The sequence below is a fragment of the Crocodylus porosus genome, unplaced genomic scaffold (genome assembly GCF_001723895.1).
Source record: "Crocodylus porosus isolate Cpor-Errol unplaced genomic scaffold, CroPor_comp1, whole genome shotgun sequence".
Taxonomy (NCBI): Eukaryota; Metazoa; Chordata; order Crocodylia; family Crocodylidae; genus Crocodylus; species Crocodylus porosus.
Window position 1 is genome coordinate 44,975,718 of NW_017728950.1, and position 25,771 is coordinate 45,001,488.

The following is a 25,771-nucleotide window of genomic DNA, read 5'->3' on the forward strand; positions in this document are numbered from 1 at the left end:
GGCTGGATATTTCAGTCACAATTTATCTAATTTAGTAAAGGAAGGGACATTTCCTAGGATTACTCCTTCTCCAAAGCATCCTCTTGATATTGGTCTGTCATTTTAAAAATGAGAAACTTTTCATTCAGCTATTTTCCTACCCAGAATTTTCATTTCGGTGTTCCCAGCGAGCTGCAGATGATTTCATTTGTCCCATCTCATTTGATTGATGAGAGAAAGTAATTATATTATTTCTAACCACCTCCTCCTCCTCTTTTCTTTTTCTATCCTCCTCCCCCAGAGGGGAAGCTATATTCTGCCACAGTGACCGACTTCCTTGCAATAGATGCAGTCATTTACCGGAGCCTTGGAGACAGCCCAACCCTGCGGACAGTCAAACATGACTCAAAATGGTTGAAAGGTAAGTAAACAAAACAAAGAAAAAGAGCTGCATCTCTGATGAGAGACTTGAATTCCTGACAGACCTCTCTGTAGTTTCGTTTCAACGATGCTTTCTGTCAGAAAGAAGAAACTAAATTACATCTTTTACCTACACTGATTTATTTACCTCCCTTTTTTCCCCTTGAGTTACTGGATGTTAAAAGAAAACTACAAGTATCACCACAGTAGAATATTACATCCATCTTTCCTAACCCAAATCTTTCATTTTATACCTGTTATATGAAAAGGACAGGATTTTCCGGGCTGAGAGAGGGGCAGTTCTGGTGCTGTTCCTGAACCTACTCCTTTCCTAGGATTATGTTTGGTAACAAGGCTCTATGAGTTATACACAATTTGTTCTGCAACGTTAAGATTCATCAATAAAAACAAAATTATGAGAATATTACACAAATCCTTCATGTTACAGTTCTTAGGTATTGTATAGCTGTTCTTGAATGAGGCAATTTGTGTGTTGTAAATATCCTTATTTTGACAAATGTTAGTGTTTAACTTTACAAAGTCATTATGAATGGTTAATACTTAAGGCCGATCCTGAGACAGTAAGTAAAGCCCAAAGTACATTGCATAAATTTAAAAAGTGTAGAAAAAGAAAGATATTGAAGGAAAAAATCTTTAGCCCCTGTGTGAACATTGATATCATTTATCCATGTAGCTCCCCTGCTCCTGTTGCAGGTAAATACAAGGAATGACAGTGTATGAGATTTGCTGTTCCCTTCTCCCACAGGGGAGTTTGGACCATGCCATATTGGTGAGGGTCACTCTCTTCACCTTTTCATATTCCCCTGCAAAGGAGTCCTTACAGTAGTAGGTAAGCAGGCACATCATGACCTTTCATAGATTCTCTAGAGATTTGCCCAAAGCCATTCCATGCACCCAACGTTCCTTTGTTCTTTTATGATATGACCTGCTTAAAAGTGAGGAAAACTGAGCCCCAAAGCAAAGTCTTTCTATTGGGATATGCAGTTTTACATGTATTTTTGTTCCTATCTGCTTCTTGATGTGTTTCATTTGTATGGGGGGCACCAGAGCTATTCAAAATGTCTTGTCTGCTTACAGAACCCTACTTTGTCCAGGCAGTGGATTATGGTGACTATATCTACTTCTTCTTTCGTGAAATAGCAGTGGAATACAACAGTATGGGTAAGGTAAGAGGAAAACATTGCCCTCAGTGCCTCTGTTACATTCAGAAAAACTGTTCTTGGACCAGTTCTGGTAGGAATGACCTTGAAATGAGAGCCATAAATCATGATGACAAGGTCATCATTTTGAGAAGATTCCTGCTGTTCAAGTCCAAAGGTTGGTTGGAGTGAAACATTTCATTGCACTGTCTTGAAGCACATGATAGTTTGCAGTTGTCACAATTTGCATTGGAATCTCCTCTTTCTTTAATTTAACCCTGCAAAGGGAATGGCAAATATATTTAATTCCATCTATCAGGTAATAGCTAAAAAACCTGTCTTCAAAGCAAGAGGCAGCTGTCTTTAGGAGATCTGAATCAGTGGTGCAGAGTACGCAGGCACAAGAATTTTATTCTTTGCCACATTGTAAAGAACAGTCAAACATTTACTACATTTTTTTATATTTCCAATAGCTTTCTGACTAAGCAGACAAAAAAGCTGACCCTGGTCACAAAGGTGGAGGGCATGAATAAAAACCCGGCGAGGTTTGCATAGTTTTAAGTACTGAAGATACAATACTCTGAGCAGGCAGCGTGGGTTGAAGGGATTGTGAATATAAAATGTCCTTTTGTTTGGGGAAATACAAAGCTAAGCAGTCTGTATGGAAATGAGTTTATATGGGCTGAGTGTAGATCTCCTGAAGGATTTATGACTGTGTATTAAATGCCACAGCCTTATCTTTTATAGCACGCTGTTCCCAAGCTGAATTTTCCTCTGTTTGTTATTTGTAACAGATTATAGAAACATGGGATTAAATTAAGCACCTCACTACATCATTTCCATTTTTTTTTAACGGCAGAACTCCAATAAAGTCTTTCTGATCAAACAAATATTCCATTATCTCTGCTTTTTCCCCATTCACTGCAGGTAGTTTTCCCAAGAGTGGCTCAAGTTTGCAAGAACGATATGGGAGGATCTCAGAGAGTGCTGGAAAAACAGTGGACTTCCTTTCTCAAGGCCCGCCTGAACTGCTCAGTTCCTGGCGATTCACACTTCTACTTCAATATACTGCAGGCAGTTACAGATGTTATCCATTTCAATGGCCGGGATGTTGTTTTAGCAACCTTCTCCACTCCATATAACAGGTATCCAGAGGAGTAGCCTTTCTCTTTGTGTTCATGTCACACTTTTTCATTCTAGTATCTATTTGTACTGTAAACTACAAGAAGCAGTTACCAGAATTTAAATATTGTTTCATCATGCATAAATGGGTACTCAGTCATCCTCTTTAATGTACACTGGTATTATTTATTACATTAGATGGCTATAATTTTAAACAAGGTGGGCACATACTTTGAATTCATTCCCTCTTTATGTTAGAGCAATTTTGTGTAAGGAACAAGAGGCTTTACAGTTTCAGCTTATAGTTTTCCCATTAGAGAAGTATGTTCTTCCCTGCTGGTTGCCCATAGAAGAAGCAGTAAATGCTAGTCCTTCTCCTCAAGGATCTTCCAAGAGCTATACTGAAATCTCTCACCTCCACCCTCCAACAGACTCCATCTATTCTTACTGGCCTTTGCATTTTTTTCTGGAAGAGCCATGCTCTCGAGGGCTCCACCTGGATAGCTGCTTGCCTCCAGAAAGCCCCCAGGAACTCCACAGATCACCAGGGAAAGCAATGAAAGTTAATAGAGCCTCATCATGCTGTATTAATTTTTGCTGACCACACCCACAATTTTATAGAGGAGTATTTGGTAAAAACTTCAGATCTGGTATATTATCCTTTCTGTCCCTTCTAAGTCCATGAAACTCCACTCCATGACATTCGTGTAAAATAGTCCTGTAGTTTGGGAGGAAAGCCAGGGCTTTCTGGGTAAAAGGAATCTAATACAAAAGAGCCCTCATCTTTTTGGGGGCACTGTTGCAATGCAAGCCATTAATACTAATAATGGAACCCATTGTTCTAACACCTGCATTTTATAGAAAGCCTTATAGAGCGATCTACAATATCACCTCATCTGTTAAGAATTTGTTACTAGTATATATTATTTCATGCTTCTCAGTAAGTTATTAAAACATGTACCTGCATCTAATTACTGAGGTTTCCAGGAAAAGTTTTTTAAAAATGTTCTAATTAAAGAAAAGTTGTTGCTGGGCCACAGAGGATCTGCTTCTTCTCTATTCTTATGTCAAGGAACACTTGAACTAAAATGTGAACTTTATTGCTGAAATTCATCTGTTCTTGCCATACATTTGCCCCTTAAAGTCAAAGGGTGAACTTCAGTGAGGACATTGGAAAAAACTCTCACTGGTTTCCAACAAGAGTAAGTACAAGGCTATGGTATATAATTACTGCTTTTGTCAGCAAAAGAGTAGCTGCTATGGTATGTTTGTGCCACAAATGGAGTATATGACTTCAGTTGAAATCTAAACAGCAGAAATAGATTAACACACATCTCCTTAATACAAGAAAAATAAACAAAACCTACAGGACATTACCAGAAAGGAAGAAATATGTCATCAGAATTAGTTTTTTGTATTTCATCATTAGTAACCTTTATTAATGGAGCTACAAATGTTCCCTTCATACGAAAAGCAAAAGTATTGTTCCTCCAGGCCTTTCTGAAAAGAATGGGGACTGGGAGAAAGGAGGAAGATGCATTGTCCTGAGAACACCTCAGTAACAGATCTGTGCAGGCAGTGGATGAAATTAATGCACTGACAAAAGACTTAGAAACATGGCTTTGTTCATGAAAACAAAGGTTCTTACTTAGTTTGTTGGAATTGAACCCCCATTCCCACCCCAGAAGTGAGTGATTGGTAATAGGTGCTGGGTTATGGCATTTATAGGATGTGGACTGAAGTTTTTTTGACTGGGTCAGTTTCCTCTATATGAATCCACATACTGGGATCCTGAGCAGCCACAGCTTTGGAGAGGGGTATGGGTGTGCCACACATACCTTTTCCTCAGTGCAAAGAGAACTGGGGCATCCAGCTCTCCAGTAATTTTCCTGTGTATGTCAAGCTTCCAGCTTTTAAGTTGCACTTGGCCATCCTTAGGTGCTCGAACTGGAAAGAGCTGGGCTCTTCCAACTGCAGATGGATTTCAGTGAAAGCTGAAGTTGCCCAGCACCAGCAGGAGTTTCCTAGTATCTTCCAAGCTTGTGCCCTATGTGCTCAAGGTCTCTCTTGGCTCCAAGGGCCAAATTTAACCCTGGCAAATTTGTACCAGAATAAATTGGGCCCTCCCTCTTTAAAACTCATTGGACACACTGTGCCTTTCAAAATGGGTCTCCTTCCATGAGACAAACCAGCCTTTGGAGATCCAAACATCTGCCTTTGTTTTAAACTGGGCTAAAGTTATCCCATATTTCTTGCTTCATCTGGATGTTGCAGCTTAAAATTAAAATCACAAACATTCATTAATAATTACAAAATTATGTTCATATTAATATATGTTCCTTCTAAGACCCATCACATTCCTTCTCCTACTATTGTTTCCTCATTTCAAAGAGGCCAATGTGTGTGTGTGGGGGGGGGGGCTGGGGAAAGGGGGTTGATGCATAATAGTCCACTACCTAAAACCATGATTAAAAGTCTTGGCCAGCTGGTGCTCACTGTTTATCTTATCAAAATCAAGTAGCTAAAGTCAGACATGAACACAGTAGTTCATGTGTAAACAATAAAGGTAGTTAAATGAATAATTCATGCCTTAAAGCCATTGACCAAGGGAAACCTCGAAGCTTTTCCAAAGTGTTTATGTAAGGATGTAATTATATTTAGATATTACTACTATCTGGTTACATGTAAAGTTCACCTTTAATTTTTTTACTGGTTAAAAGAAAAAATTGTTTCTACAAACTCATTGCAGCTGATTGAGTTAAACAAGTTCCTGTGTAGGGGAACTTGGTTAGAACTGTAAAGGAAAAACTGATGGAAATCAGAACATTGAAAGGATAGTATAATAATATTCAGCTTTCAGACTTAATAAGCTGCTTCGGTATACAGATGGATCAGCTCCAACTTCTGAATTATCTCTAGTCTATATTTTAGAGACCCAGCAAGAATTGTGGAAAGTAATACTGAGACTGCGTTGTAACTTACAAGAACTTGAATTTCCAAATAATTGGACAGAATATGACTCTTCTTGCATCACCAAAGGCAGGCAGAGTTTCCCAGAGTCTTTCCTCTCGTTATATTTTTTGCAATTAGTTCTTTCTTAAGAGGCTTTTGGAAACAAATGGTACTGACAGGAATTGACTGCCAATTGGTACATTTAAATTGTTTGCATGGGGCGGCCTTTTACTGTCAATACCCAGAGGTTAGAAAGGTCAGGTTTGAGTAGCCTGTGACAGGAAGACTTCTGTACAGCTTGGTTTTCAGTCAAAATTTTATGCATAACTGGTGAATGAGTAACATTTCTGGGAAATGTCACTTTACAGCATCCCTGGCTCTGCTGTCTGTGCCTATGACATGCTTGACATTGCCACTGTATTTACGGGGAGATTCAAAGAACAGAAGTCTCCAGATTCTACTTGGACACCAGTTCCTGATGAACGAGTGCCCAAACCCAGGTATGTTTTTATAGGCTACGTTGTGCCCACAACAAAGAGCCTTTGAGAGCTTGAATAGTGATGTGAATAAAGATGTATTAGAAAATATATGTTTTAACAGTAAAAGAGAATGAATATGGTTCTTATCGAAGAGATTCTGGTGCAAAACAGGAGCATGCCATTAAAATGCTATTGGAATAAGGCCAGGATTAGTCAGGATCCGATCCATTATGTCAAAATCAGGGGTGGCGTAAGATATACATTCTTTTTAAGTTAAATCTGGAAGCCAACGTATCTGACAGTAGAGCTTGTGGCTGGTTGCCTTGCTAGGGTAGCATAACAAATATAACCAATGTGCCAAGAAGGAAGAAATAAGTAGAGAAAGAAAATCAGCTTAATTGAGGGAGTAATATAGAAATGGGTAACTGATTTATCTCATATTCCTGGTAATTGCAGTGAACTCCAGTTCAGCGTGGTCACTGCACTCACTTTGTGCAATCAACAAATATTCATTCAGTGTATGTTATGAAATTTTGTCACTGGCACCCTTTTCTGAGTCATTTACATTCAGCTCTAGTTCTGTTCTGAAATACACTGCTATAAAAGTAAGGTAAGCCTACTGGTGTCAGTATAGTTACACTAGATTAAAAAGAACTTGACCTCAAATTCATAAATTACATCACTGTTGATGTTATTAAATGACTGTTTCATTTGGTCCAAAGGCTTTCCTAGGAGTTATATTTGATCAGACCAAAACTGAATTTGGTTTATTAGGTTTCAGATAGAGTCACTGAACTTGGCATTTCCAGGTCTTACATCTGAGGTTATCAGTCTACAACTTTACTGATAGGTTATACACTCAACAAGAACTTCAAAGTAACTTCAGACATCTGTTAACATTACACCTGTTCTTCTTCTGGATGCTCATCACAATAGAGTCTCAGCACCTATATTTCCCCTCCCCTACTTCCATCAGTGTTGTTAGCAGTCATGTTAATAACTAACTATTTTTACTAGTAGAGCGTAGCATGGTAAGTTAGCACTTAGCATGGTAAATTGTTTTAGTGGTAGAAGGTAGCACAAGAACTCTGAAGTCATTTAAACAACCATTTATGTAAAGAAGATTGCTGGAATTGAATTTTACAGGGGACCACCTGTACCTTATATAAAGAAGAACATGGCTAACACATAGGCTGGGAGTTTACATTTAGGAAACATATCTGAGGCAATACCAGCTAACATGACCTAAACAAGTGGATAAATTGGCAGGAAGACTTCATACAACATTTGGTCTATAGTGCTCATTTTTAAAAGTGATAGTTACTTGCAACTCACGCTGGTTTGAGGGAACTGGTGGCACTTAGGCATATCAGAAAGGGAGGTCACTAACTATGAATGTAGGTTCCTGGCTTTAGTAATCACATCTGAAAATTTGCCTATATCTGAAGAATAAATGTTATCTAGGTCCAACATCTCATTTTGTGTAAACTGAATTACAAAAGATTGACTTCAGTGGACCTAGCTTAGCTATGGCCCTATTCAAGTTCATTACTGCATGAGCAGACCTGCAGGCTCTCATTGTCCAATCTCACTACAACTCAAAGGCTGAAAAACTATACTGGTAGAAAGAAGGAGAGGCTGACCAATTTTTGTACAAAATAACCAACACAACTGTTGCTAATACTCTATGACCTCCCTGTCTTAGCCAGGGTATGCAATTGCTTTAAAAGCTAGGGGTAGTTTTTAGGAATAAAACAAGCAATTAAGTTATCTGACTACAATAAAAGTACATCCCATTAAAAGAACTCTATAAGATTTGCTCATGCCTACAGTATCGGGGTTCTCATACTTGTCAGAAACAAACAAATCACAATAAATATAGTGTTTACGCTGCCTCTAACTCGGTCACACCCCTGCCACTCAGCAGACAGCAGTTTGAACAGTTTTATTTCACAGTTGTTTTTAAAAAAGGAACTTCTCCCTTGTAAATCAAACAAAGTGCGCTTATTATAGGAAAAAGAATGTGGCTGTGGGCAAGTTAACACCTGAGTGTGTTGGCAGTGAGCAGTGTCTTGCAAAAAAATCTATATACTTATTAGGCTCCATCTGGACAGAAATACTGTGAACAGTTCTTTTTCAAACAGAGATCTGAACGTCCCAAAAGCACTAAGCAGGCAAAGGGAAGTCTAATGAAATTTCATTCTCAGTGATGGTTTGCTTCCTTGTGGTCTTTGGCACATTCTCACCTCTTTCCAGATGCTTAGAAAATCAGTGCACTTAGCAGATTTGTACTAAGACAGTAAATCAGAACTTTTCCCCTTGTTTTATGTAGGCCAGGTTGCTGTGCTGGGTCTGCATCATTAGAAAAGTATGTAAGCTCAAATGAGTTCCCAGATGATACTCTAAACTTTATCAAAACACACCCTCTTATGGATGAGGCTGTACCTTCAATTGTCAATAGACCCTGGTTCCTGAGGACAATGGTCAGGTAAGTACATTCTAAAGGGACTGCTATCATTTTCTTCATGTGCTGTTGGGTTGTGTTACTAACAGTCCTAAGATGCTATGAAAATCTGTAAACATTTCTGTTGTGCTGAATGTGAATCCAGTTATGAATAACGATAGTGCTGAGTAGCACAAAACTCCCAAAGCAACTTTCAAGATTGAAAAAGATTTCAGTCCTTTCCAGCCATCCTGTGCTGAATCCTGATCTCAGAGGAAATGCAGAGCAAGGAACATTGACCTGCATGTTTGCTTACGGATTAGCTCTGTAAAAAGTTTTGGGTAAAGCTCAACAGATAGCCAGGGGATATGTCCACAGGATATAAAGATATCTGTCAGGATATGTCCCCAGGATATGAAGATGTCTGTCAGGATATGTACTGGTGTGTTCCAATGTTTACACAAGTGTACAAACAGAAATAATCACATAATCCCTATCCATGCTGACAGTGAGGAAAGAAATAATAATACAGAGATTTGCACAAACTCTCATTAATCAACAGCCCTCAGAAATGTGTTGCCCTCACATTCTGGGAAACACATTTCAATTCTGTTTTATATTGGTTATTATACTATGCCCATTACTGTAATACCTGTCCATACCGCAGTAGGTTTTTATACCATCTGACTAACTTTTGCAGCATGTAGTTTATTCCTTCTCTGATCCCTCTCTACAAAGGCAGAATTGTATCCGTAATGTAGTGTTTAGTTTTGGTAGAGTTATGTAAACGCTGCTATGTGTTTATGTTAAAGTAGTCAGGTTAAAGGAATGTTCTTTGAGTAGAGGTTGATGAGGTTTGTGCTTCTCTTTAGTTCTTATTTATCCCATGGCCAGGAACAGTACCGGTTAAGCTTTGTCACCCACATAGCCAAGATTCATCCTTATTATTGAAAGGCCTATGATGCCAGAGAAGCAAAACTGTCAACCAGTATTCTCCTCTTGCACCTGTAAGATCATGTACCTAGGCCATAGACCGCATTGAAAATAAAGATAGAGTCCTGAAATCTGATTCAATGTTCTACAGCAGGCCATGGAAGAAAGAGTGGAGGACAGATGCGATGAGGTAGCAGTAGTCTATGATGCTGAGGAGATACATTATAGTGTTCTGTATTAATTCATTAATCATGTATAACCAGAGCTATTGGAGTCCCCTAGATTCCTGGAGATGGTAGAAAGTGTTCCTTGTAGATGTAGTTATGTGACAGGTTAGCATCAGAGAGGAATCCAGAAGCGTTCCTAAACTGCAGATTGAATTGAATGATTTTGTCTATATCTTTGACCAAAGAATTGATTGTGTCATGCAGCAAACTCCTCAGAATGCATTTCCTTGCTTGGGAGTATCGTATTTGCCATGCTCAATTTCAGCTTCAAAAAGCTGTTCTTCGTCATGAGCTGATCTCATCCAACATCTGGGCTATGTTGGTGGTAGTTATATGGTTATACACAGGGAAGTATAAGCAGAGCTTAGTTAGCTTATTTAGCATTTAGTGTCTCAGTATTGTACTGGCATAGGTTTTACTATCAAAATTATGAATATAGATAGTCCAGCACCCGTGACTGCTTTTATGTGACAGAACATGACATTTCAAAAATTCTGTGTACTTAGTTTCTTTTCCTCATCCTAGAAGTCATCAGACCAGAACTTCGTTTCAGCTTAGAAGGGTAATAAGTAAATGGTTTCAGAGAATTATTCACCTGTTCAGCATGCTGTTTGAGGTTTGCTGTTGAAAACACTTTTGCTAGCCATGTCACGCATACACACAAACATGTACATGCACACACACACGCACACACAGAGTTTAGAGCCCAACTAATATACTCTGTGAGAACCTATAGAGTTAGTTCTGCTAGGGAAAATGTTTATATATTTACTATAAAATTACAAGCAAGCTACCAAATAATTATCTGAAGTGGAAAAAGTGATAAAATAAATGACACTGCAACTCAAGTGATGATAAATGCTATGTTGTTATTTTAGATATCGTCTGACCAAAATTGCAGTAGACACTGCCGCTGGACCATATCAGAATTACACTGTGGTTTTCTTGGGATCAGAGAAGGGAATCATCTTGAAGTTCTTGGCCCGGACAGGAAACAGCGGTTTCCTAAATGATAGCCTTTTCCTGGAGGAGATGAACGTTTATAATCCTGAAAAGTGTGTATCTGGCTCTTTGTGAATATCTACAGGGTGGCATTGACACTTCTGATATCCCAGGGTATACTCTGTCCTGTGGAAAGGAAATGGCCCCAGAAGCCAGTGTTTTGGAGTCATTTTCATTTTTTCTTTTGTGTTTACTCTCATATCTCTAAATTATATTTTATTTTAGTTACAGCATACTGAGAAAATTGTCCATCCCAGTTAGTCCTAAGCGCCCTTGACAAATAATTAAAAATGCAGTGTAATCAAAACAAACAGTCAAAGCTCAGCAGCAACCTCCCCACAAAACGGACCCCTTCCTAATACCTCCAAACACTGATCTCGTGGCAACCATAGACACACAACCCAAACCTCGGCCATCCCCAATGCAATCAACTTCAGTAAATTCAAGCTACTTCATATGAGGAGAGGAGTGAATTTAAGACTTGACTTATGGAGTATGTCATGCCAGCAGCTTCCTATTTCTATTGTGGTGGCTACAGTGCAAAAAGCTATATCTGCAACATCTAATATAGCTTGTAGAATTATCTGACCTACCAGCTGCCCCTCTGATGTTAGGGAAAGGAGGCAATACGCATGATGCTTGTGTAATATTTCTCTGTAAATCCTTGTAGCAGTGATTTCAGTGGATGATGGATATTCTTTTCCCCTGGCCTAATAAATTTTTCTCTCTGGAATTTACTAGGATTAAGGATTCATTATGCTATTAACAAGTTTCCCCAAGGAATCCATTATAACATTACCCTACTTCATCAAATCAGGTGCAGTTATGATGGAGTGGAAGACAAGAGGATTATGGGTATGCAGCTTGACAAACAAAGCAGTGCCCTGTATGTAGCATTCTCTACCTGTGTGATAAAGGTTCCCCTGGGACGATGTGAGCGTCATGGAAAGTGCAAAAAGTACGTGTTTCGTTGGAGTATTTTTCTGCTGTTTAAAATGTGTTTGCAAAGCATACAGGCTATTAGAAATCTTTAAAAGGAGTACTATAACTGCTTCGTGTTCTTTTTTTTTTTTAAAGGGCCTGCATAGCCTCCAGAGACCCATACTGTGGCTGGGTGAAAGAAAGTGGGACATGTACGCATCTGTTACTTAGTGCTAAGTAAGTAGACATTGGCATTGGTAGACTGAGTAAAAATTATTGACCTTAGTACTGATGACAATCAGCTCTATGTTTGGACAGAACTACTTGAAAAATCCAACAGGCAACACTGAGCTCTTGGAAAAAAAAATGTGCAAAATGTATATTTTCACCTCATTTGTGTTCTCTGGATTTTCTCTATATTGGTTGATGAAAATTCTCAGCTGATTAGTTACCCTGAAGAAAAAACAAAAGAAGAAAGAAACACAATAAGTCTCACATATTGCTCAAAGAGAGGGAACAGGATGAGCAAGTCTGGACCAGCACACACTGGTGCCATCACAGCTGATTAAAGAAGCAATAGAATCCAAATTAGATTACTGAAGCAGTTTGTCCACTGAAAACAAAACCAGTCCTTCTAATTTACTGTGCATTACCAAGAGGAATCACAGAGCACTAGCAAGGGCTGCGAGTAAACTAGGAAGTGATGGGTCTCATTGCTTAACAGTGAAATTTCATTGTTTCGTAAGAGCCTCTTAAGGCTCTGAAAGCTTGTTTAAATACATTTATAAGTGCCTCCCTGCAGACAACAGACCCACCTCAAAGGTCTCTTTTCTTGGCTGGGTCTGACCACCACAAGCTCACCCACTTTAAGTTTTGGCTGTACTTCATCAAGATATTGATGATACAAGTGTAGCATTAGCATCAGATGGTCTCTGTATGCCTTTAGGCAGCCTTTCTTAACACTGCTTCTTTACAGGTCTTCAATAAATGCAAAATGGGCGAGTTATCATCCCTCTACCTAAACCAGACATTTAATCCTTTCTTTTAATTTGGAGGGGTTTTTTTAAGATCTGCTGTAGGATCTTAGTTAACTATAATGCTCCATTGTGTCGTATTCATTATAGCAACAGAGACTGTGCCTCAGAGCAGTCATTAGATTGAACAATGTTGAAGAGCAGTGTTGTCATCTATCAGCATTTCTGTAGCATAGGCCAGCATTTTAAAGGCATTTAAGTTTTTTTCCCCACTTGGCATTGCAAGGCCAGGTTAGACTTAAGTGCAAAAGTCCATTATGTAATCTAGGTTGTTAATTTTATTGGGAGTTAGGTGCTGAAATGCTTTCCACCCTGAAACGCTCAGCACAATAATATTTACTTAATCTTTTTAAGAATCTGGTCCATGGCACCTCAGCTCAGCACCTACACATTGTTTCGTCACCCTGTTCTTGTCAAAATGGCACTGCACCTTCTACTTTGTACAAGCAAGTAAGGATAGAATCATAATTGCTTCCTGATACCTTCATTGTTTGCTTAAGGGTTATCACTCAATTCACTGAATTTCTTCAATTTTTTCCTGAAGATATATCTGTCTGTTTCATTGGACTATAGGGATGTAGTAGATTTTCCACCAAAAAAAGGTAAAGTGTCTTCTGCAGCCAAAGAACCATTCAGAGGTGAAAATTACCCCAAATGGCCCATATTTGTGTTTTTCAAGCATTGTGTTGCTTTGCAAAAGAAGCGATCAGCTTTGTTGTTTATCTGTATTTCAATTTTAGATGTACTGATTTCTCTCTGGTGGTGCCTGTGAGTGTTGTTATTCACATCATTATGTTTCTTTCTGGTATTTAGACTGGCATTTGAACAGGACATAGAGCATGGCAATACAGATGGCCTGGGTGACTGCCAAAGTAAGCAAAGCTTTTACCCTGTGTTTATCTTGTGTCAGAGAATCTTTCTGAATGCCCAGAATCCCCATTACCTGCTCAGAGTTCTGCTGGTAGCAATGCAACCTGTAACAATAACAGCAATAATGCTTTAAGTAATACATCTAAGAAAAGTATTTGTGTATATGTGTCTAAAAAAAACACTAGACTGTGTTTATAGATGGTGGCACTTGTTTCAAAGGCAGTTATGTTGCAGGACACGTCAAGTTTTGAAGGATTTTAATTATAGCAGTAATAATCAAATGTCACTACGGCCTTTTTCAATCCATGGGTGGATTAGTTTGTTTCTGTACATAATCTTGAACACACGGGCTTAATACAGCAGTGCAAACTACACTTTGTTGCTTTACAAATCTTGGGCATAGAGGACAAGAAAGAGCTGCCATCAAGCCTAATTACTCTGACTTGGCGTCTCAGCCCCCAGGAGTAAGAAAAGCTATGTGCAAAAGGAAAGGATTGAGGACAGTAAAGACGGCCTCCCCTTAGTGTCTGGCCTTGGTGGTCCTGTAAGAGTGCAGTGAAGCAGCGAGGGATTGGTGACTTCTTGAAAATCTAACTAAAGCTTCTTTATGCTTAGACCTCAACTAAAGCTTGTGGATAACAGGCCCGATCCTTCATGCTTTGTGTACCATCCAAAATTCCTAGGGTGAAATAATAACTCCAGTGAAGTCAGTGGGAGTTTTGCTTTTGACTTCAGTGGAGAAGCCAGGATTCTTTCTGAGGAAACGTATTGTGCGGTGTAGGACAACGTGGGCAGTAAGCATGGAATGCAGACTAGTCCCCTAGGCCAAATTCTAACACCCTCACTCACCTTGAGCAGTATCTTGAGTATTCACATTCATGTCCGTGGCATCAGATGACCTCTTCTTAAACTGCATGGTTTGTAACATGAGAACAAGAGTATCAGAATGTGGCCTTGAGATGATATAATGAGCACCATTAATGATCACATCCTGCTTCATGCTTTGTCATGATTCTTTAAAATATATCTGTGCTAATCTCATAAGGAGTATTTAAGAGACCTTATGCCAAAAATCCCTGCAATATCACACCTGTGCCCTGGCTCAATACAAAAGGATCACATCAAAATTTGCTCAGAAATGCAAAGGATAAGCCAAGGTACATTTGACATACTTGAACCCTGAATACCCCAAAACTTGGTGATTAGGGATCAGTGCTGGGAGGTGAGAGATGTGACTTCAAATCCCATCATGCAGTGAACAGATCTGAGCTTAGAGCTTTCCTATCCTTACTGAGTGTTCTAACTACTAAACTATTGGATAATAGTTGGATTTGCTGTAGCACATGAGCTATAAGGCATAATTGCCATAAAATTTCTGTCTACTCAGTCCTGTAGGCAGGTTTTGAAGGGATATTTAGTTTGCAAATCACAGTAGGCCTGTGTGAGAGAGATGTGCTGGCCAACACTGTGAAGACTGGAGTGCTCCCAGCATTCCTAAAGAACTTTATCATTAGGTGGAGGCTCAGCAGGGGTTTAGGTTTGGACTTAGAAATTGAAAGAGATAGTGAGGCACTTACAGTGTTTTGTTGGGCTACCCCAGTACTTATAAGGCACCTATACACATGCCCAATGCCTATCCCAACATGTTCTAATTAGCATGCGCCAGCAGCCTTGTCATCATGTGTATTCAATGTCCCCACACTTCAAAATGGTGGGGGGGAGGGGGCACTTTAACTAAAGGTTGTCAAACTAGCTTTAGTTAAACCACCCCTACTGCCATTTTGAAGCACAGGACACTGAATCCACAAGGCGCTGTGGGCACTTTAATTAGAGAGGCTCCCAAGAGCCTCTCTAATTAAAGCCCCCTCTACCTCTCCCAACTCTAAAGCTCGTGTAACAGCGTCCATAGTTCCCAGGGAGTACAGCACATGTTCTATTCCTTGAAATCGCGTGGACTGATAGAAGACTTCAGAAATACCTAAGGCTATGCAAGACCCCTGTCATGTTGAATGTTCTTTCCTGTGTTGATTCAGTTCAAAATCTGGGCATTATTTTGAACCCTGTACAATCCAATTCTTCACCGTCGATTTTCTCCTTCTGCCTGCAGACACAATAAAATTTCTGAAGCTGAGGAGTTAATATGTACTGAGCCCACACTTACAGAAAATAGAGCAGTAGAGCAAATTGACTTAAGGCCAAAGTAGGGCCAGCTCCTGCATAGGCATACTGCTGGAGAGAATGCCAGGATCCTCCCCCTATTGTGTACAGCCAAGTTCAAGGGCCATTTCTTATTGCAGTCCCTGTACTTGGGAGAACTCGACTTTATCCTCTGGCTGCTCCATTTCACTTCCATATCAATCTTTTCCCAGACTAGGAAAACTAAAGGCAGCAGGCAGTGCTATTCTCGAGTGCAGTCTCCCTCCAGTGAATATTTCTCACTGTCCCTTCACAGCTTCCCACAGTGTAGAATGGTTCGTATCTCTGACCCAGTACCTAAACTATGTAATTTTGCCCTTAGTCCTGCTGTTTTTGAAGTTATGGGATTTTTTTATTAATTGCAGTTAATGGCAGTTAATTAATTGCAATTGCAGTAAGACTTGACATTTATAAAGAGTTTAATATTTGAGGCAGAGGACTCTACTGGATACCCACATGTCATGCATATATGGGTCCCAGCAGTGATTTGATTGCAAATTTGCTCCTAGCTGCTTTGTCAGATATTTCCAAAATCAGTTTGAACCATGTAAAACTAAGGATCGGAATGTCTCCAAAGCCACATTCCTTATGCAAATACCTGTTGATATGTCAGGTGTCAGACAATGAGCAGTTTCACAGTTTAAATGCAAGAGTTATGCTGAGGCTTTAACTGTTTAACTGTTTCATAACTATTAATCCATGAGACAATTGCCCTCTCCCTGGCCCCCCCAGACAACGACTTCAGCCATGATGATTACAGGGAATTGGCCGATTAATAGTGTCTGCATGGAATAGCAATGGAGTATATTTGATACCAGTTATTGAGAAAAGTAAATGACTCAGAATCAAGTTGAGAACATTGGACAGAATTTACTCCTGTGTGCAAAGTGACAGCACAACAGCAATAACACCTCTTAAATCCCACTTAGTCACGGAGTAATGGTTGTGTCACTGCACAGAGATAGATTTCGCTCAGTGTTAACCTACATGCTTTTATTATCATGTAGGCATGTCTACACATGGGCATTTAATGTGCCTTAAAACGGTGATTTTAGGCTAATCACATCTAACTTTGAGACCTGCATAAAGCAAGTATCAAATTTAAGCGCGATTAGTTAAAGTGCATAAATGCACGTGTAGATGCATTATTCACATTAACACAAGAACTTTAGTGCTGGGTCTGCCTCATTTTGTGCCTTTGGGCACACAGCACAGGGAGCCTGAAGGAGCCAATGCGGTCTGCAGGAGCCCACTAGACCCCATGTGCCCCCGCTGGTCAGGACCCAGGCAGCCTCTGCCTGTCCTGTCCCCTAGCTGGAGCTGCTCCTTCACGGCAGATGAGTGTTGCCAAGGGCTGCAGCCTGCTGCATCCATTGCCCATCCCTGAGACTCCCCCCAGGGCTCCTGGCCCTGCTGTCTATGGCAGCACAGTCAGCACCTGCTCCCTGCTGCTCCTCACTCCCAGCTCTGTCTCTTTTCAGGCACTGTGGTAAAGTGCCTCTGCCATACAGCTTGTGGTCTTTGCCCATGCCCCTGTCCTGGGTGCTACTTGAAGCCTTCCAGGGACAGCTGTGCAAGGGCCCAGAGTGTGGGGAGCATGTCCAGCATGTCATCCCAATTGAGCCCTGGCTCCACCCACACACCCAAGCCCATCCTGAGTGCCCAGGCCCTGAACTGAAACCTGGAGGAGGTTCACAATCTTGTGGTGCTCTGGGGCAGGGCTGATGTCCGGAGGCAGTTCGTGTGGGGTGGGCATTTAAATGCCCACATTTATGAGGCCATACCTGGCAGGATGCATGCATGAGGCCACTCCCAGATGGCGCAGTAATGCCACATGAAAGCAAAGTTCTTGTGAGCACAGTGGGTGGCCATGACCAAGTTCAGTCATCAGTGCAGTCATGCCCAAAAGACTGTGCCCAAAAAACCATGTCCTTTAGGCAAGAGCTGACCCAAATTTTGGCACCCCAGGAGACAGGTTGCACCCCTATGAGTATCACCAGCAGGGGCGGCCTGCCCTTGCCCTCACCCCACCCTGACACCTCTAGTGATTGTGTCACCAGAGGAGGGGACCTCAGGCCTTCAGCACCCTGTCCCACCCACATCCCCAGCTGCTGCATCCACCAGCAGCTCAGGGAGCCCTGCCTAATGACTGCCTGCCCTTGGCCCAGCCCCACACCCTGCCATGAGGAGTGGCTGGCCATGCTGCTGCCAGCTCCTCCCAGGGGCAGGAGGGTGTGGAGGCGCCCTGGCCAGGTGCCAACCTGCCACACACAGCAGGCCATGGACAATGGACACAGCTGGATGCCATCGCTGAGGGGGAGCCCTGTGCCAATCCACCTGCCTCACCAGCCCCGGACACGTGGTAAGTCCTGCACTCAGGAAGTGCCCTCCCAGTCCCCAGCTCTGCCTCTGCCCCCACTACCTGCACTTCCCCTTCCACCACAGCACACAGAGGGGCAGGACACAGTTCAAAACTTTGAGCAGCCTATGCCCCACAGCTGGGTGGGCACAGGCCTCTCACGCCACAGGTGTGGATGCTGGTAGCAACGTCCTCCTTGACAGCAGAGGACAGAGATATGTAGTGCTGTAACAGATAGCCCTCCAGGCAGCAACCGAGGTTGTGGGGCAGTCTGGGCTTGCCCCCCATGCCATTGTAGCTCTGGAGCACAGGTGTTCCTGGGGCAGGGGAGACAGACTGCCTGCAGCCAGCACCCAATGGCTCACCAGCCCCAAGGGAGCACATGGGGTCAGGGTGTTTGGCTGGTGGCCCCTGGGCCCAGGCCTGCCCAGACAGCTTACCATGGTCTCTGGGCACCTATACACAGTCAACCTCCAATCTGAGGCTGGGTAGCATAGGGCCCCTGGTGCAGAACATCTTATCTCTGCAATGTAGCAAACTAGCACAAAAGGCTTCTGTCTCTTGCCTCTGCAGTGCCAACGTCTGGACACAGGAGAGAAGCTACAGGGCCCTGCAGGAGTGCTGCTTCATGGTCAATGCCACCTGCCACTGGAGCTGCCTGGATGCAACGGCTGTGCCAGCAGTGCACCAGGGACTTGGACCTTCCTGCTCCAGTGGCTAGTAGCGGTGGTGGAAAACTGGGCAATGCAGGAGCAAGTGTGGCAGCAGGCGTGGAAGCTGGCTTGGTGGAAGGAGACCACCTGGGAGGAAGCACAAGACTGGGCACAGCCGGAGCACTGGGCCTGTCTGCAGGCCCTGGAGCAGCGACGCATAAAACTGTTTCAGCAGCAACTGATCAGCCAAGGCCAGCCAGTTGAGGCCATGTCCAGGCTCCCCATGCCTAGCACCTGACCCCGGCCCCACAGGGCCTCTGGTTCTTGCCTGCTGCCACACAGCAGACCCCCACCCAGGGCTCAGAGGAGGGCCTCTACCATCTCCTGCCCACAGAAGCCCCTGGCGTTCACTGCAGGCCCATGGGGAAACTGTCCACAGCCAAAGTGCTGACTGACTACCACCAGGCTCTGCACCCTGAGTACCCTCACCCCACAGCCCCCAACTCCAGGACTCAGAGAAAGACTGAGACTCTTGTACATAGTTTTCATTTTGGGAGGAGGGTTTTTTATTGTTAGCAATTGGGGAGGGTGGTGGAGAGGCTCTGTGTATTGGGAAGGGAGGGAGCTCTGTTGGTTGAGTGGAGGATGGGGGTGGGAGTTTTGAGGGGAATAAAGGATTTCGTAGCAAATGTGTGTGTTCTGGAGTGGTGTTGGGTGGTGGAGGGGGGGTGTGGGTCTCAGGGTAGGTGGATGTTGGTGGGGACATCTGGGCACAACTCAGTCTCCTGGTACTGGAGCTGGCACAGCAGGTCTTCAGAGGTGGCCCGGGTCATTCAGAATGTGTCAACCCAGTGGTCATCATCCCATTCCTGCAGCATTAGTGTGCTGCCACCACTCCTGCCTAGCACAACAGGCCCAGAGGTTGTGGGGCTGGTGGGACAGGAGGCCACTGGCATCCTGGAGCCCATCGTCACCATGGCTGGTGGCAGCAGCTGCGTGGCAATGGGAGCCGTGGAAGGCCATATACCAGTCATCCAGAAGGCAGCCAGAGCAGGTGGAGGAGCCAGGTGGCTCAAGATGGCCGAGTGGTAGGCACTCAGAAGAGTGGCAGATAAGCGGGACAGCTGCGCCAGTCCTGAGGAGCAGGGGACCCTGTCCCTGGGCGCCAGGATCAGGAGCTGGGACAGTCAGGGCTAGGAAGCACAGCTGTGGTAGGAGCAGGGCAGGCACATGCTGTTTGTGTTTCTGCCATGCTGCTGCTCTGACTCAGGAAGTGTCAGTCCAGGGGTCACAGTGCAGAGGATGTGCTTTCAAGATCGCTGTCAAGTGCTGCAAGCTGGCTCTACCTTCAGCATGGCTGCCAAGTGCTGACAGCCATGTGTCCAGAGGCTGGAGATCCACCCTAGTGGCCACAGAGGCACACAGCAGGGCTGGAGCCACTTGGGACTAAATTTAATCCCAAGTCCCACCACGTGTAGACACCTGCCAAAAAATGCTTAATTCACATTAACTTTAAGCAGGCTTAGATTCACATGTAGGCACGCCCTATGTGACTTTGAACAAAATGAGCTTTTACTCTTTTCCCCATCTCCCCCCACCAAGCTTCTGTTGCTGCTTATATCACTTGTTGCATCTTGTCTTAAATTAGGCCCTGGTACTGCAAAGGATTTGATCCCACCACATGGTGGAAGTGATCTTCTCTCCTGGTTCTTATTGCAGGACTGAGGCCTTAGATTGTACACCATCTGTTACCTGTGTTTGTATAGCATTTAGTTCAGCGAGGCTATGATCTCTATTGAGGCCTTGGGCACTACACTTATAATTAAATACCAAAAGAATTAGAAGAGGTTTTGTTAGTAGCAAATAATTAACATGGTATTAAAAATAATGATTTCTCTCTCGTTTTCTCTCTTTGTCTTTCAGATTCCTTCGTTGCACTGAATGGTAAGGAAGTTCTTAGTCACATCATTTGCTGTCTGTACAGTTCTGTTTTGGAGGAATCATCTTTTACTAATCTTTTAACTATTTTCATACTTTTTAAATATATTTTCCTCATTTATTTTTTCATAGACATTTCAACTGCTTCGCCTGATCATGAAATGTCTTACAACACAGTGTATGGTCAGTTTATGGATATTTTTAAAAATTCTCCCCAAATCCTTGTGTTAGCTGGTTCCCATTCCCAAATAGAAACAATCGTTTTTGTTTTGTTGCATTGGGCCTGATTCACTAATCTCATACGCACATTATTCTTCTTGATATACAGTTATTCATTTCTTGATCTTCCCTCAAAACTGACTGGAGCCAAAACAGTTTCTGACTATTTTAATAGCACTCAAAATGCAGAACACTTAACAGAGCTGATCAAAAGCTACACCAGTGTCTAGAAAGAGGGATCCTGGGGAACTGTTACATAACTACTCACTGAGGAAAAGAAAACAGGAACAGCCCCACCAGGTCAGAGAAGTAGTCTATGTGGTCCAGTATCCTGGCTCCACAGCAGCCGGTTCCAGGAAAAGGAGCAAGGAACTCTGCCTTAGGCAGTTATGGAGTAACTTGCCATAACAAAAGCTACTTTGACACTTTCACGAGCAACCTTCATGACAAAGGGTGCATCGCCTCTACACTTCTAAAGTGTCTTATTTATCTGGAGACCTCCAACATTCAGAATATCCTCGCTCACTCCCTGAAGTGAGCTAGAATCCCACCCATTACTCTGAAGGCAAAGGGATTCACATCAATAAGTTCTAACCCCAGTACCTATAGTACAGGTAAAGGCTTGTGTATGGTGGAAATAGCTCAGAATAGCTGTTGGGGAATATTAGCTTCCGATCTAGATGCACATATTGTGCCCTCAGAGTAACTCTGTGCAGTTTAGCTTAGTCCATTTTGAAAGATTAAGCTAAAGCACAAAAGTGCTTTTAGTGCAGAATTGTGAACTTTTAGTGTCCACTTGAGATGTTAGTACAAAACAGCTATTGCACATCACATTCAAACCCAAACTCTTTTTGCTGTAGCTTATCATACAGATAATCCATTAGTCATTACTCTAACAGAGGTAGATGCCCACAAGCCAGGAGGAAGTGCTGTTGCTTCCCATGAAGTTAACAGCAAGTTCCCATTAAGTTCAGTGGTGCAGGATTGGTGATTAGTGATCAGGCTACACAGGCCTAAACTCCATCAAACTGAGACAAATTTAGAAGGTAGTGTGCAGTACACATTAGATGAATACCTTCATCCTGTGCTTACAAGAAGCTTAAGTACAAAACAGAACCAAAAGCAGCTCACTGAAGCAAAATGTAAATAACTGCAGACACAGTAATGGCATTCAGCAGATAAAAAAATGTTCTGAAAGTTATTTATAACCAGGAAATGGAAAATACGCAGGTGAAATTTGTTTGCAAGTGTGATAATGAAAACCTATGAAGGCAACATATAGAGAATCAAAGACAAGCTTAAACTTTGTAATATGTGGGAGGCTGCTGTTTCATCTGCCAACAAGCTCGTCCTCTCTTCAAGTTTAAAGAGTGTTTTCAGTTTCATACTTTCAAAGCCTATAGCAGTAATTAAAGCACAGCAATAATAAACTGTACATTGCTGAATCGGAAGAAAAGGAAATATGACTTGTGCATAGTGCTGATATGCAATACGATTTTGATCGGCAAGTATTTTGGTATTCCCGGTCACAAGTACAACACACAGTCTTACCTCCAGGGTTGTGGAAGAGCTGTTGGTTGACCTAGATTGCAATATGGACTTTGGGAGAGGCTATTCTTTTCATCTGACCAAAGTCATGACCATTGGTCCCAGTGGAAAACAAAGTAAAAAATGCCATTGTTCTAAAGGTGAATGTATAAAGTATTCACTTGGATATCAGCCTTTCTCTCCCAATCACTGATATCATTTATTGGATTATTTTCCTAAAAAAAGATCTTTCTTATTTGACACAATGGGCAAATACTGACCCATCGCTAATTTTTTCTCACTCATATTTCTTGCACTTAATACTAATGACATTCTTGAATCAAATTTTGATAAGCAGTCACTAGATAAGAGAATTTCTTATTAGTAGTTAAAATAACAGTAGTAATATCACAATCAGGCTGACGGTCCTTATTCCTGTTTCTGGTAAACATTTCTTATGCTTACTAACTATTATGATAATTCTAAAGAAATAATTTTAGCATGAACAGAGTTATATATATTAACAGCGTATTTTATAGTTATTAAACATAAACATAAATGTATAATTAACTGGCATTTCACAGTGGATTGTGAAATTACTGACAAATCCCTTACTGCCGTAACACAAATTGCTGGTATATACCAGAATGCAATCAAATGGATATTCAGTCTACCTTAGGAGCCTGTAACTTCAGTGAAGGTATTGCCAATTTTTCCATTGGATCGGAGAGAAGAACCAAGGTCTCAACTTGTATTCTTCACATCAGCATCCTTTGAATTGGTAGACAGATTTTCCTTTTCTGGGGAAACTCACCTGATCAACTATAAACAAGTAATAACATAAAGTGCTCACATAGCTAACTATGCACACTCATTTTCCACACTCAAAAAGAGAGACTCTGCAGAAGACCACTCTATGGAAGATCGGATTCATTTGAAACAAAGTGCAACTATTTAGACAAGAAGTTCAGATTCTTAACTCAAAGCAGACTTCCCTCTGCAGAGTTGTAGGCAACTTCAATGACTTTTGGAAACCTCAATTTTTAGTGAATTGGGCCCTTATTTTACCCTCTAGCCACATTCCTTTCTCCCTCTGTAGTACGGATTTAGCTTTTCCTTCTAATTCTCTATTAGGTTGCTACAGTTGCTAATAGGAAAATGGGTGTATCTACATGTTCATTAACGTGCTGTAGTTACAGCACATTAAGTTTAGCACGTGGTTAACCAAGTACTAAATCAATGTGCAGTAACTCATGCTACTGTGCAGCACCAGTGCCCGGGTTTTTAGTGATGCTTACTGCGCAGTAGCGTATAAGCACAGTTTTTGCCTGGCACAGTACTGTGCAGTGTTATTAGTCTACTGCACGGTTAGCATCTCATGTAGACATGCCCAGTGTATAGAATATCTTAGGCTCTAAGGTCTTAATGACATGCACATTAGATTAACTACCACATACATATTGAATTCCTGTCTTTGTTTTAAAGTTAAAAAAATCTTTCTATATTTTATAAGTATACTATAGAATGAATAGTCATTAAAGGAATACAACCCTTCTGAATCACCATCAGTGCTTACAGACACAAACTAAATTACAACTTCCAAATTCCTCAATATTGCATATCAATCTTGCTGGATCTGATTGCTTGTTCCTGTCTTATTATTATGGTTACAGAACCTCAAAGGCAGAGCTTCACAAATGATGCAGGCTCCTAAATCAGATCTTTAAAAAGCCTGTTTCTTTAAACAGCAGGTCTGCCATAACAATAAAGGCCTGAAAAGTAGTATATACCTGCAATTGTTCAGATGCATAATTTTAAAACAAAGGCAAGATCTTAATGAAGAAATAACATAGAATTGCTTATAACCATAGTGTGTGTTAAGACAATGATATTGGACTCTCATTATATAGAGATATTGGACTAGCATAAATGAATTCTCATTTATGCTAAAGCCACTTTATATTGCTGTAAAGCATTTTTACACTATCAGAAGGTGCAATGAGGCCTAATGAGAAAAAGGCTGGTTGCATATTACAAACTGTTGAGATGCAACAATCACTCTAGGTGAAGTGTACCTCTGCATACCTTATACATCCTTCTTAAGCCCTACTTGGAGGGTGTAAGAGAAACTTAAGTAGCACATATTTTTTTGATGGCACACTGCTGAAGGATGAATTTCACCCTAAGGGGCTGATTTCACAAATGCTGACCAGGTACCGTAATACTGCTCTCCTGGGAGCAACCAGCATCCAGCAGTAAATGTCTGCAGCGTTAGGCTTGAGTACAAGTGGGAAAGGTTATGATGCTTTCATCCACTGCTGCCCCTCTTCCTCTCTCAAGTATATCAAATAGAAGAAATTTCTCTCAATTACAGGTAGAAAATCATTTCTCAACATGTACTAGACTAACACATTAGTAACAGAGTGAATAAGCTGCTTTCTTGCATTTATGTAAAACACTTCTCTACCTAACTGCCATCTGGTACACATTAATATCTTCACATAGCCATAGATTTCCATTACCAGGGAGTTCTCCATGTATTTGTAGCATATGGTTCAGGAAATCTTTCTGCAGAAAACGTGTCCCTTAGGCATATATTTCCCCTAGATTACCGTATTAAGAAATGTTTTTCCTTAGCCATACTTATGGCATTACCATAAAATTGCCCCTTGAACACAGCTAAATTGAAAGTGTCTGGACAGAGATGTGGATATAAAATGCATATCAAACACAGGTATAAAATATGACTGCTACTTGGCAGTACTTTCTCTTGCTTATAATTCCTTATCAAGCTATGACTAATTGGTTTCTCATGTGAAGGGCAGCAGTATTTGCAGGGCTCACCAAATATTGCTCACATTATTGCAGTTGTTGAATGGGGTATTAACTTGGAGTCTGGAACCCCATGAATCCTGGCATGATAGTTTTACCCTGAGGGAAAAGAAAGCATGAAAGTTTCATAATTTCTACTTTCTAGCCTGTTTTCTGTCCCATTGCTTCTGTTATTTCTTGGGGATGAGCACAAGAGCTGACAAGCATAAAATGGTATAGAAGAAAAAGCTTTCAAGCTACAGCATATTGCTATTTTAGAAAGGCGCATGTGTTCACAAGCTGGAGCTGCACCAGCCCCTTTGGAAAGAGGTGCCTCTTTGGCACAGTTGAAGGCCAAACAGCAAGTTTGGATCAAAATCTATCCGTTTAACTGTTACCAATACTTCCAGCGCTGCTCTGTAGCTTTGTGGAAATCTTTAGAAGTGGATAATCTCCTTGGCTTCTCTATTGTATGTAAGCAATACAAAAAAAAATCTCTTTAAACAAAATGCAGCCTCTCATTTGC

At 41.6% G+C, this 25,771-nt stretch overlaps 1 protein-coding gene across 4 annotated transcripts in view; it reads left to right on the forward strand.

The window, feature by feature from the left end:
• The window catches only part of SEMA6A (semaphorin 6A), a 146,887-nt gene that overhangs the window by 83,709 nt on the left and 37,407 nt on the right, over window positions 1-25,771 (forward strand). For 2 of the 4 annotated variants that reach the window (XM_019554918.1, XM_019554921.1), the window contains 11 exons: window positions 281-400; window positions 1,498-1,586; window positions 2,487-2,704; window positions 6,002-6,133; window positions 8,445-8,600; window positions 10,594-10,770; window positions 11,535-11,675; window positions 11,795-11,875; window positions 13,486-13,544; window positions 20,674-20,694; window positions 20,821-20,871. In XM_019554918.1, the coding sequence (XP_019410463.1) occupies window positions 281-400; window positions 1,498-1,586; window positions 2,487-2,704; window positions 6,002-6,133; window positions 8,445-8,600; window positions 10,594-10,770; window positions 11,535-11,675; window positions 11,795-11,875; window positions 13,486-13,544; window positions 20,674-20,694; window positions 20,821-20,871 (1,245 nt within the window). The remainder of the gene's footprint in view (window positions 1-280; window positions 401-1,497; window positions 1,587-2,486; window positions 2,705-6,001; window positions 6,134-8,444; window positions 8,601-10,593; window positions 10,771-11,534; window positions 11,676-11,794; window positions 11,876-13,485; window positions 13,545-20,673; window positions 20,695-20,820; window positions 20,872-25,771) is intronic. The other 2 variants (XM_019554919.1, XM_019554920.1) reach the window with 1 other exon arrangement.